Below are 14148 nucleotides of genomic sequence, written 5' to 3'. Positions count from 1 at the left end.
AAAAAATGACTTTCACACATTCTTTTAAAAAAAATTTATTATGAATTAACATTGTGGACAAATAAATTGTATTTTTATATTTAATACTATTTAAATTCTGGCAACCAATAACTGTAAAAGACAACAACAGCAGCAAAGGTAATTTTCTCATGAATCCTCCTTTTCTTGGTACCTGTAACAGAGAAATCAAATGAATATATTTTTCTTGTCAGTACACTGACAGATTGAACTGATGGCAGTTATAAAACAATGTATAAACAGCATTAAGGACAACCTGGTACCAGTATAAATGGTTTCATTTAAAAATGATCACTAAAAGTGCTTAAAGGGATAGATCACCCAAAAATAACAATTCTGTCATCATTTATTCACCCTCATGTTGTTCCAAACCTGTATGAGTTTCATTCTTCTACTGAACACATAAGAAGATATTTTGAAGAGTGTTGGTAACCAGACAGTTGACGGTAGCCATTGACTTCCATAGTATTTTTCTTCCTTCTATGGAAGTCAATGGGTGCCGTCAACTGTCTGGTTACTGACATTCTTCAAAATATCTTCTTATGTGTTCAGTAGAAGAAAGAAACTAAGTAATACTAAGAAACTAAGCGAGTAAGTGACATAACTTTCATTTTTGGGTGAACTATCCCTTTAAGAGTGCATAATTACCTGCAGTGTATACATGTGAAGAAGACTGTCTGCCCTTCATCTGCCGATCTCATCTGTCTTGTATGATACACCATTCCCTCTTTATTACAGCGAGAACATCTCCTGTCAATCTGATGAAATGTTTGCAGAAAACGAGAAACAGGTGAGAATGTTTATTGGGTGACATTACAAATATAACTAATAGTTTTTAAGAATTAATTACTGTATTTTGAAATAACTTACCACTGGCCCCTTTAATTCAGCATCTTCCACGCTGTCACTAGCAATGGAGCTCTGATCCAAAGGATTAAACACCACCGACGACTTAATAACTTGACCTGTGAATTCTGAGAGAGAACCCTTTTCATACATATACATATTTCATACATATGTTTTCATACAAATCAATTTAATGATTTAATCTATTTTTATTTTAATAAAATGTAGTTAAATATTATTATAATTATTTATTTTACACTGGTTTTCTCTGAACTTTCCCCTAGCGGGCCCCTAAGGGTCACGAATAACAGTTTGAAAACCCCTGCCATAAATTACATTTTATGACATTAAAAAGATCTCTCTTACCTTCAACTGATATTTCAAAAGAGCATCGCGGACAGGTAATAGTATTTTCCCTGCCAGGCACTGGGAGAATGTTTCCACATTCAGGGCAAAAGTCGAGGTCACCTTTAAAACATGACATTGCTGGAAAAATAAAACGTACAGAGATTTATTTTACACACCTCATCCACAGCGTTCAAAACAGTTAGGACTTCTGTAACTAACACATAAACAAATGTGTCACACGTGTATCCACATAAATAGAACTTACTTAAGAAGAAGTTCGAATACAATTGTATTAAACTTGCCAGCTGGAAAAGTGTTGCGGTATCTACTCAAGTTTTAATAACAATAATATGATGTCTTCGCTAAAAACTGAAATGTCTCTTCTCAAGGCAGTTCATGCAGTTCCACATGTTGGGTCCTTCATCAAAACCCTCTATTCGTCGCTTGTTGATGACGTTGCCGACGTATCCAGCAGCAGGTGTAGTGAAATCCAACTGCTTCATACAGCATTTCGAGGTAACTGCGATTATTTCATAAAAAATAAAAATAACAGTCAACACGGGAGGTGATAATAGTCTTTAGTTTCCGTTAGAAAACGCATAGGAATGTTGTGTCATAGTGTATGATTTGGCGCGATACATAATATCTTGGGCTAAATGGATAAGCTAACGTTACCGCTAATATATTTAATTTTCCTTCGGTTTCATAGACAATTCCCAAACTAAACTGCATTAATGAGCTGTTTTAACTGAAAAAAAAAAACTTGCATTGACATATCTTAAAATATGTTAGTGTATTGTTTTGTCTCAAGATGCACACCAGCAATGTGTTTTTCTAAGGTAGGTTTATAAAAGCTACTTAAATGTCCTAATTGAACTAAAGTCTAATCCTGGTTTAATCTAAACCCTGTCTGTGAAACCAGGCGATAGTTTCTTAGTTTAAAGCGACCTGTCCCCTTAATTACATGCATATTAATTAACATAAAACAACAGCTTTGAATAAATTGTAATATCGGCGAATTTGATTTTATTGTTTAATAGCTGTCTTAATTAAGAATTGTTTACGCTATGAGTCTGTATATGTTATCAAATCGAATAAAATAACACAGACACACATTTCTAATTCTAATGTAATTTATGATCATGTTATGATTATAAATATGTTATCAAATCTAATAATAAATATCATATAGTATTTAATTTTATTTAGATTTGATAATGTTATTCACAATTTATAAACACAGACATACATAAAACGTCAATTGTGTCAAATAATACACACACACACACACACACACACACACACACACACACACAAAATAGCAGCAGATAATAGTATATATAACAATGATTGACAGGAAGAAGCAGTTACTCCAGCATATTTCATCATATTTTTGCATTTACCGTTGTTTTATTCCTATCTTTCTGCAAGATGACGGAGAACGACGTTGAGAATGAGCTGTTAGACTATGAGGAGGATGAAGTTGATGGTGGTGTTGCTGGGGATACAGGGCTTGGACACAGCGACAGTGTCATATCCATCAGGAAAGAAGGGGTCAAAGGGTCATATGTGTCCATCCACTCCTCAGGATTCAGGGATTTCCTTCTCAAACCAGAACTCCTGAGAGCTATAGTAGACTGTGGCTTTGAGCATCCATCTGAGGGTGAGCAATTCTACATGTGCTCATATAAGGTCCTTGGATATCCGCTTAAGTTTAGTATGAATATATTTGTGTTTTTCCTTTTTCAGTTCAGCATGAATGCATTCCTCAGGCGATCTTGGGGATGGACGTATTATGTCAGGCCAAGTCTGGAATGGGGAAGACGGCTGTCTTTGTGTTGGCCACCCTTCAGCAGCTGGAGCCAGTGACCGGTCAGGTAACAGCTCTCTTTTAAAAGGCTCTGATAACAAAGAACTAAGACATAAATAAAGTGTGCTTTACGTGTCGTTGACTTGACCAGTAATTGTTCTCACCCAGGTATCAGTGTTGGTGATGTGTCATACTCGAGAGCTGGCGTTCCAGATCAGCAAAGAGTATGAGCGCTTCTCCAAATACATGCCTAGTGTCAAGGTAGGAAGATGTTCTATTTGAACCCTTTTCATATTTACACCTCAAGGAAAAGCTTTAATACTGTACCTGTTTTAGAATGACTCATTTTCATATATAGCAATTGCAAACACTTACTATAAAAATCTGATGAATTTCATAATTCAACACAAGTTTTGGAACAAAACCTAAATAATTACATCATTAGGTTAATCTTTATTAATCCCCTTGAGGGGAAACTCATTTGCCACCATTACACATCACAAACAGCACAAGCAATTAAACATTACAGCACAATCAATCCATACAATAATTACACAGCTTCGTTAAAAAAAAAACCTCACTGCAGTAGGAATAAAATACCTTCTAAATCGCTCAGTAGAACACTGAGGCATCCCTAATCTCTCAATAAATTAACTTTTAAGTCCACCAAAAGGACCATATAGTGGATGACCTTCATAAGTCAAAATTTTTAATTTTGCCCTCGTTCTCTTTTCCACCAAGACCTCATATGAATCTGAAGTAAAACCAATAACCGAACCTTGTCATTTTGTAAAACTCCCTCCTCAACAAAGCACTGCATACAACAAAACACTGGCCAGGATTACCTGATAAAACTAATACCAAAAGAACTCATGATTCTTAAAGGGTTAGTTCACCCAAAAATGGAAATTCTGTCAGTACTTACTCACCCTCATGTTGTTCCAACCCCGTAAGACCTTCGTTCATCTTCGGAACACAAATTAAGATATTTTTGATTAAATCTGAGAGCTGGATCACTCCTCCATAGGCTTCTAAGGGACTATGTAAATGCTAGGGACATTTTTGGGTGAACTAACCTTTAAAGAAGGCACTCTTGATTGTGCCTTCTTGAACACAACCTCACTGTTCTTCTTCCAGTTGAATTTACTGTCCAAAAGGACACCAAGATATTTATAAGACTGAACTATCTCTTTCTTCTAAAATCAGTAATCAACTCTTTGGTCTTCTCAACATTCAATTTTAATACATTTTCATCACATCATTAATGTAGACAACTGATTCCTACCTCATATGCAGAATGCACATCTCAACCAATTTTTACATAATTATCTGAACTTAATGTAGTATTATCAAAATAATTAACACAACCATCAAATTGTACCACATTTATTTTTGCATACAGCACCAAAAATGTCCACCAAATTGCTCACATATAATGTTACACAAATAACACAGCCCTGCTGCTGTGTCAAAAAAAACCCCAGCTGATTGTGTGCAAATTTCATAAAAAAAAATACAAATGTATCATTTAACTTTCAGTCTGTAAAGGAGTGTAAAATTATGTTCAGATACTTCATTTCTTTCTTTTTTTTTTTACATAAACACTAGATAAATAATTTCTGTTTGGATGTAGTAAAACGCCCTCAGATGTACCAGAAAACACCTGGGTCGACATGCTTGCATTATCTTCTGTCACTGGCCATAATTCCTTGAAGAACCTTGAAATTAGGATTAGGCATAAAATAATGTCATACATGTGAAAACCGTTTGAAAAAAATGAACAAACAGTTCTAACCTTCCTCAGAGGAAGATGGGAATCATGTCTTTGTGGCAGTTTTTCTGGTGATTAAGGGATAATACAAGACTTCTTCACCTTATAAATGGTTGTCGAAAGCAAAAAAAAAAAATGAAATTCACATATTTTGCAAGAAAGTGTGAAATTGTAGAGCAAAATAACCACTATTTTTGAAATCAGAAACCCAAAGTTTATAAGAAACAAGTATTGGATTTCATTCAGCAAATTTGATACAGGGCGGAGATTTATTAATTACATGAAAAATAGATGAATCTGTTAATTATATATTGATGTGTGACTTTTAATGGTGGAAATGAAATGTTTTTCCATCGTAAAAGATATGTTATTAAACATAATTTTTCATAGCCATTTCAAATATTATACTAATAATATCATCTAATATTTATGGGTAATTCATACTGATGAATAAAATGTATTAATAAAACCTACACCTATAGTTACTTTTCTATACACTTACCCTTATTGTTTGCCACGTCACTGTAAATTCAGGAGTTTATTTTCAAAGACAAACTTTTCTCAAATGCGTTTTCTTACGCTGTCCCTCTCCCCCAGGTGGCAGTGTTCTTTGGGGGTTTATCTATAAAGAAGGATGAGGAGGTGCTGAAGAGAGAGAGCCCTCATGTGGTGGTGGGAACTCCTGGACGTATTTTAGCTCTGTCTCGCAACAAGAGTCTCAACCTGCGACACATCAAGCACTTCATCCTGGATGAATGCGACAAGATGCTGGAGCAACTTGGTGAGCAATCTCTTTTTGAGACTATGGATGTGTTCAGAATGGAATTTACTTGAATAGTGTGCAGTTCACCGTGTACTGCCTACTTTTCTTGAAAGGGATAGCTGACAAGAGATCAGAGACCATTCCTCCATACAGAATCTCTCCAGATCCTATAGAACCCTATAGAAAATGATTGGGCTGAACTGAAGAGAAGAAGCGCCAACATGGATCTGGGAATCTGCAGGATCTGGAGAGATTCTGTATGGAGGAATGATCTCATGTCAGGTGTTCTCCAAACTCATCAGGCATTATAGGAGAAGACTCAGAGCTGTTATCTTGGAAAAAGGAGGTTGCAAAAAGTATTTAATAAAATGGAGCAAATAATTGTTCCCAACGTGTTTTGGAGAAAAACATTTATTTCATAATGTGATTTTCCCCCCACTTTCAATTCTTTTACTTCAATGAAAGGTTAGATTTTTGCACTCAATATCCTCGATTTTCTCTGTATCAGCTTCCTTTTCTGCTTTGTCCTCTTCAGATTCTTCCTTCTTTTCTGCTTGACTATTGGCTTGTGACTTTGTAAACTCTTCTTCTGCTTTCGAGATATTTGCCAAAACATCCTCTGAAAGCCACGAGTCATCGTAGAAATCAGATACGCCTGATGAGGAAGCCGTTGGTGTGGATGTCGCCATCTTTTGTCGCTTTGCTGAACGTTCTTCCATTTATTTTGCAACAACCTCTTGTCGTTTTCTCATATATTCTTGCTCCTTCTCCAAATCTTGATCGATACCTTCATTGATTTCTTGCCGTAATTCAGTGGAATTAATTGTGCTCATGACTCTTGTGAATACCTTCCTTACGTATTTCTGTGGAACAATAGTTTTATAGGTGAAAAGGCAATATTTTTCTTATTTCCCTTCATATAAAGGTTTAATTAATTTTTGAAGCATAAAGGAAAGATTTTTGATCAATTCTTTTTTGCTAATATTATTGTAAATTTTAGAAGCTATCGATTGCAATTTGTTTCAACTCGATAGCTATTATGGTTGCCGAGAAATTTGCAAAAAACTGATTTTTTTCTGGAATTTCCAGGAAATCCAAAATCTTTTCCTGGATTTTTTTTGTGCGTTCCCGAGATTAGACCTTCCTTAACATAATGCCGAAAACCCGAAGTCTCTAGGTGGTCTGGTTAAGGAGTAGATAGAAGTGCAAGATTGGTGCGCACAGACAGAACAGAAATCATGAGTTAACAATCGCAATTTTGTCCGGTGGAAAATTGCGCTAAAAATAATAATCAAAAGGATTAACAATGCAGATTTATTTTTTACAGCCATCTTTGATCATATTTACCAAGGGGGCAAATAATTCTGACCAGCACTGTAAATGCATTTTTCTTTTACTGTCCACTGCAGATATGCGGCGGGATGTCCAGGAAATCTTTCGTATGACCCCTCACGAGAAGCAAGTCATGATGTTCAGTGCTACCCTGAGTAAAGAGATCCGTCCCATCTGTAGAAAGTTCATGCAAGATGTAATTACGCCTCTCCTACTTCTACCATGTCAACAGCTCCTTCCCTTCACAAGACCACCTCATATACACCTGAAAGAGATCCATTTACGGCCTCCGTGAGACATCGTAACGCTAAATGCCCCACTCTCCTGCCCGTTTGATAATCACAGACTGTTAACTAATAGAGGCACAGCGAAAAAGATGTTAAGTCCTTAATCCCCGCCTCAGCTGGCAGCGCTGCGTCAGCATTTGGCAAACACAGTCACCCGTCCGTTTGGCCAACAGATATTACACCATCCATCAGGCTCAATCCTCTGTAAATTTAAACAGGTCCTTTAACAACCTTTGCTAAAGTCATGAAGAGTCCATTTAATATATTTTAAACAGAATAAGAGGATGTCTTTAAGGGAAGGATGTAGTGTATCTTCAAATACACTTAAGGGCCATAAATCAAAGCATAAACACATATTTAAATATCATTTAGGGACTTAGTTAATAATGAAAAACTCTTCATTCAAACTCTAACAAAATTCCTCATATTAAAATAATACTTCACTCTCACTATCTATTTATCAAGACAAATTACTTTAGTTCCTGTTTGACTGTAATTCCAGCCTGGAGATTTGTCCTCAAATAACCTTTAATTAAAAGAAGCACTTGTTGGAGCTTCATAAATTCTGTTGCCAGCTGCCAGCCACTCTCAAGGGGCACAAAACTAAAACCGATAAAGTATCGGTCTAACAAAGCAAGCCAGCTGCTAAAAACTACATTCGATTCACGACAAAGTGGCACTCCAGGGCTGCAATTAATTACTCTTTAACAAAGCAGACAGCATAATGAAATCATCTGAGGAATAAAGCGAAACAAAAAGATTCAGTCATTGGTGGCATAAATGAGTTCAGGTGGACCAGCCAATGATGGAACAGCTCTTCATCAATCCAGCTGACAGTCTGTGATTAGCACGGTTCCTCATCTGCCCCAAAGAAAAAAGAAAACACTGTCTGTTTCTAAGTTAAAATCAAGGCAATAAAACTGGCCCAAAACGGAGAAGAAAGCATGCGCGGGTGTGAGGGACAAGACAAGAGAGAGAAAGGGAGGATTAAGCTGCGGAAGACTGGAGCGAGAGGGATGAGAATGAGATGATGAAGAAACTTAGAGGAGAGAGGAGATATGCGCGGGTGTAGATAGAGACGCACTTGAAGAACCGTTAGGTGGCAAAGAGCAACTGAAAGAGTGACTCAAACAGAAACCATAAATAGTCAAATACAACTTTGCACCTATTCAAAAAGTCTGAATGACTTGTGAGGGGCATAAGTGACATGACTCTACTAAATATTCATGAACAAATTCCTGTTGCACCATAATATACTATAAAATAATGACTCTCAAAACTGATTCAAACATACACTCATTTAGTGAGAGTTATTATACATAAATACTATGCACATTCAGATGCAGCCTAATGTAATCCACTGATTTGATAGCTTTATTAGGTTGAAGACAATATAGTAAAAAAAGCTTTAGACACACCAGTTCAGCAGCAAATAAGAGGATTGATTTACAGGAAGTGATAGATTTGCCTTAACATCTCTAAGGTAAGTGCAAAGATGTGTGTTAGACACTAATAAAGGTGGAGTATAGTGCTTTTGGTAAGGGCCCAATAGTGATAGAATATAATTGTGAACTCAGTAACTTTTTCTTGGCCACTACTATTTGTTATTCTTCCCACAACCCTTGTATTAGTGGCCCAGATACTAAAACATGTGTAGTTTTGCACAGATAGATCAGATTGAGGATGTTCTCTGTATTTTTAAGCAATTTGGTGGATGAATTTAGCCTTCTGAATTGATTTGTTAGAACATCCCAATGCTAAATGTTACATAGTGTTGCAGTAACAATGTTAGGTGGTGTTTGAGTGTTTAAAGTTAACATGAAATGGCATTTATAACTCTTCTGAAGTAAAGTGACAATTTCCGGGTGAAACAAGGAAATTGGGATGAACTTTGCAATCAACTGAAACACCACCAGAACATGCTTAAAGGGATAGTTCACCCAAAAATGAAAATTCTGTCATAATTTAATCACTCTCAGGTTGTTAAACACCTGTATGAATTTCTTTCTTCTGCTGAACACAAAAGAAGATATTTTAAAGAATATGGGTATCCAGCTGATGGGCCTCTTTGACTTTCATAGAAGTCAACTGTTTGGTTACCCATATTCTTCAAAATGTCCTTTTTTGTGTGTGTTCAGCAGAAGAAAGAAATACAGAATTTTCTTTTTTGGGTGAACTATCCCTTTAAGACTAGTATGGTGGCTAAATGTTGAAATTGTCCCATTGTCATGCATCTTTTTTCAAATCTGTTATTTATCACCATAACTTATACACTAAAAGGCTGCATTACCAGTAGCCTAAAATAATATTAAACAATATATTAAAAAATATTTTCAGTCAGACAAAAGCAACTATTCATATTTTTTAAATGTTACGCAGATACTTTAGTCCGACTGAAATTGTGGAATCGGAAACTAGATAATGTGATTGTAGATCGGTTTCAACTAGCATGTACACGTTATTCAGACTACAGTTGGCCTCTTACTTATGCCTTATTTAGACTTTATGTCCAAATCCAATTTTTTTGCATATCTGATTGGAATCCGATTATAATTAGCTAGTATGAGTAAAACAGATTATCAACAAAGAAAAAGAAAATGTAGGCTGAGGATATCTATGCATTGTTTTTTGATTGGATCTGAATTGATTGGATCTGCCTCCATCCAATCAAAAAAAGTCCCATATTTTAATTAAAATTGTTTATATAATTTAATAAAATAAAAAATGACAAGGTCAAAAATAATGAATCACATGCACAGATAAAACATTCATAAAAAGATTTGGAAAATAAATTGTGGACTGATGAATCAACCACATTAAGAACAGGAATGTGTATTTGGAATGCAAATAGGGTCCGTTTCGATTTCATGTTGACTTTATACTACTTAAAACTCCTTACAACATATAATTTCATGTGATTTCCAAACTGCACATTGTTTGGTAGTTTTAATTTGTGTTTCTCAAAAGATCTGTAGTTTTTGAACGTTTATTTAGAAATTGCAGAGATATGATTTTAGGCTTGAAAATGGTAGCTAAATATAGTCTAGGTCAGCAGGGTAGCATTTATCAACGTGTTTGAGACTGTGTGTGTGTGTTGCGTCCTCATTGGCTTGGGATGGGAGGGGAGGGTGAATCTAACCCCCATCCCTTCTCTTGCTTCCCTTTTTCCTGCTGTTTCATAACTCTCTCCTTTCTAACACCATGTTCTCCTTCTCATTGTCGTCCCCTCCCCCACCACTGTCCTTTGCTAAAATCTTTATACCTCTTTTGTCCTTGTTTTTTCTTTGTGTTTTGGTGTCTTTCTTTCCCTATCCACATCGACACCCATTCCACCCTACACTCTGTCATAAAAACCACTTCCTCTTTCACACCCTTGTAACACTATGATCTGCACCACCCACGTCTTGTCAACTTTCCTGTATGTGTCTTCACACAATCTTAACCCCCTGAACCTGCACACTCCTCTCCCACCCCTCCTCACCTCCCCCCTGCTTCCACTGGTTGTCCTAGCCGATGGAAATTTTTGTGGACGATGAGACCAAGCTGACGCTTCACGGCCTCCAGCAGTACTACGTCAAGCTGAAGGACAACGAGAAGAACAGGAAGCTCTTTGACCTCTTGGATGTGTTGGAGTTCAACCAGGTATCTCGAGAGTCCACCAGGATACACACACAAGACAAGATCCCTAGCACTGTTTAATCCATTCAAATCGAGAGTGATTCAAAAGAGACCAGGGTTAATCGCTAAAGTTTGCAAATCTATTCAAACCAAAATTTTCCACTGTCTAATAAACGTTTGCATACCTCAAAGTGACATGCAATCTGGTCGTTCACAGGCTGTAATGCAAAATACAATTCATCTCATTTGAATACAGGTTTCGTTAATACAACTTAAATGCAAACTACAACCCACTGGAATGGAACCATAGAAGTAAACTTTTGTGTGGATAAAAGACAGTGGTGTTCTACATTGAAAATGTGGGATTTAAATTAATGATCATTAAGGCTGCATTTATATAATGAAATATTATTAAACATTAAAAGTACTGTTTTCTATTTGAAAAATAAAAAATGATTCCATGTTTCCTTTGAGGAAACCATGATTTTCAGGATTCTTTGATGAATAGAAAGTAAAAAAAAACAGCATTTATTTGAAATATAAATCGTTAGTGACAATATAAAGAATTGTTACTGTCATGCTTTATAAACTGAGTTATATATTTAGGCCTATAGATTCACTGTCCACTATTACTTTCTATATTTCTTGTACTTGTTTTTTTGGATTGCTGGTTGCTGGATGACAAACTATTTTTTATTTTTTTATTTTTTTAACCAAGTGAGCTAAAAGATTAACCTATGCTTTGAAAAAGTCAATGGGTGAATTTGTCCACTTGGTTTTAAGTGGTCCGTTAAAATTTGTTGTTTCATTTTAATGATGAAAATTGGTTGGTACGGTGTTACAGCTGCTTAGTATTGCAGGTGGTGATCTTCGTTAAATCGGTGCAGCGTTGTATCGCTCTTGCTCAGTTGCTGGTGGAGCAAAATTTCCCTGCCATTGCCATCCATAGAGCAATGCCTCAAGATGAAAGGTAGAAAACATTCACACATTATGCACTTTAATGTTATAGTTAAGATGGTAGGATTTTTGGGGGCTCAGATCACATCTTATTATTATCCCAGACTAGCTCGATATCAGCAATTTAAGGATTTCCAGAGACGAATCCTGGTGGCCACAAACCTGTTTGGCCGAGGTATGGACATCGAAAGAGTCAACATTGCGTTCAACTACGACATGCCTGAAGATTCGGACACATACCTGCATAGGGTCGGTTCAGTTCATGTGACAATGGCTTATGTCAAACAAAACCAAATCATGGGCTGGAAATGGATTCACCTGAACAGCTTTAACCTTTCTCATTCTTTCAGGTTGCGAGAGCCGGCAGGTTTGGAACGAAAGGTCTGGCCATCACCTTTGTGTCAGATGAGACTGACGCACGCACTTTGAACGATGTTCAGGACAGGTTTGAGGTGAACATCAGCGAACTTCCAGAGGAGATCGACATCTCGTCGTACAGTGAGTGTTAATATTCCATCTTTACAGGCTGGTTTTAAAAGGGTTAATTCACAAAAACATTAAATTCTCTTTGTTCACCCTCATTTAAAAAAAAATTCTGTGAACCACAAAAGAAGATATCTTGTTAATTCTAGGTTGCTCTTTTCCATATAAAGAAAGTGAATTGAGATGGGGGTGTCGAGGTCCAAAATGTATGAGGGAGAGCAAATAATGACAGAATTTAAATTTTGAATTAATAACTATTTCTTTAATGGAATATCTTGAAATTGACCAGATTTATTTGTAATGTAAAAAAAGTTTTAAAAAAATCAAATGTTTTAAATGTCTTACGTGATTTTCTCCTTGTGCATCTACTTCTCCTAGTTGAACAAACACGATAAAGATGACACAACAGGCAGCAGTTTCTTCAGAGGATGCATGGCATTGTAGCATTTGGTAGCAACTGAGAGTTTTTATTTCATATAGACTGTTATGGTGTCAGTGTATACTTAAAATAAACAGCTCATATCGCAGTGTTATCCTAAATGTGGTGGGTTTCTTAATTCCTCCTCAGTAGTTCAGTTCTGTTTTTGCTTGTTGAAAGGGGAAACAATTATTTTACATTTTTATTATTTTTCCTCTCAATATGAATAATTTGCCTTATTCAGTTTTAGTTATTTATAATGGAGAGGCATATTTTTTTGTTTTCTATGTGAGGAGTTTTCATCATTGGATTATAATAGACCATACAGTTGATTGCATTGATGTAAAATTGTTTGAAAGTTATTAAACATATTAGCAGTATATCCTGAATGCTTGTTACCAGTAAAGTAGGTATAAAAGGAATATAATTAGTGTTCGTTCGAATGCCAGACAAACGGCCTCTTTGTTTAAACTATCAATGCTTGTTAAACCAAATAAACTATGTTTGTTTAATTTACAGACACTTTGTTTTTCAGTTATTTAAACATTTGTGTTTTCACACTTGGTTCATTTCACATCTCAAAGTAGATCGCAAGACTTTTGACTGATACCCGAACACTCTAAAATGTCCCTTGTTCGTGTGATGGAATTTGTCATCAGCACAGTCCACTGATGTCCATGCGCACCAGCCAGTTTTTTTTGTGTTCGCACAGACAAGAGTGTGTGTGCGGGTGATTTGAATGCTTGAAAAAAGGCCACTAGAATGCATCTGTCCATGCTCACGGTCAAAAGAATAAACTTTGAAAAGCCTAGGCGCTCAACTGTTGGCGAGATGGACTGCTAGAACATGGACAATGAAGGGCTTTAACAAAATACACCTGGGCCCAGTTGTTAAAAAATCAAACCAGGATTAGGTAATCCATCTTACTTTTGTGCCGGTTTTTCAAAGCAAAATAGGATTGGATCACCCTGATCCAGATTCTGTTTTTCAGATTACCAAATCTGGATTACATTTCACAATGTAGGTTACTTGCTATGTAAAGAACAACAACAGGTAGAAGAGTCAATATCAGGTCACTTTAAGAGTTTTATTTGAAGAGAAAGAAAACGACAAACAAACACCCCCTTCCATTTTTTATTTTCTAACAGCTAGACCCCTTACGGAGGCACTAAAGGGACAAAATAAAATGGGAGAAAACATTTATATTTGAATGATTTTGCATTCTCTCACATAAGTTTTGCGTTCCCCCAAGAAACTCAAAGAACTCAACTTTTGAATGCAAAGTTTCTAGGGTAACGCAGAACATTTGCAGGTGAACGCAAAATAATTCTAATTAATTTCCTCCCATCACCATGTCCCTTTAGAGTTTCCGTAGCCCCTCATGTAACCCACAATAAAAACAAACAAATATACATGCAATAAGGGATGCAATTGTTAGAAACTGATTTCAACTGTTTCATCTCTGATGAATATGCCATTGTAGTTCATATACAGTGT

General features: G+C 36.1%; 2 protein-coding genes across 2 annotated transcripts; one reads left to right on the top strand and one right to left on the bottom strand.

Annotated features, from left to right (window-relative positions):
• Positions 1-34: 34 nt before the first annotated feature.
• On the bottom strand, positions 35-1618 carry polr1h (RNA polymerase I subunit H). Its single transcript, XM_084422492.1, has 5 exons — positions 1478-1618; positions 1231-1350; positions 889-992; positions 667-776; positions 35-172 (listed from the first exon to the last, which is right to left on the bottom strand). Exons 2-5 carry the CDS (start codon positions 1346-1348, stop codon positions 148-150), a joined length of 357 nt encoding a protein of 118 aa, XP_084278618.1. The 5' UTR covers positions 1349-1350; positions 1478-1618; the 3' UTR covers positions 35-147.
• Positions 1609-13167, top strand: ddx39b (DEAD (Asp-Glu-Ala-Asp) box polypeptide 39B; the record flags this gene model as incomplete). The annotated part of the gene is made up of 11 exons (XM_084422490.1): positions 1609-1728; positions 2644-2875; positions 2962-3089; positions 3191-3283; positions 5391-5574; positions 6966-7084; positions 10686-10817; positions 11654-11763; positions 11855-11999; positions 12101-12248; positions 12612-13167. The coding sequence occupies 11 exons, from the start codon at positions 1609-1611 to the stop codon at positions 12626-12628; spliced, it is 1428 nt and encodes a 475-aa protein (XP_084278616.1). The 3' UTR covers positions 12629-13167.
• Positions 13168-14148: the final 981 nt, after the last annotated feature.

This window comes from Rutilus rutilus (assembly GCF_951802725.1).
Source record: "Rutilus rutilus genome assembly, chromosome: 11".
In the NCBI taxonomy this organism is placed as follows: Eukaryota; Metazoa; Chordata; class Actinopteri; order Cypriniformes; family Leuciscidae; genus Rutilus; species Rutilus rutilus.
Note: the sequence above shows the minus strand (reverse complement) of the source record. Positions and strands in the feature narration are given on the sequence as shown.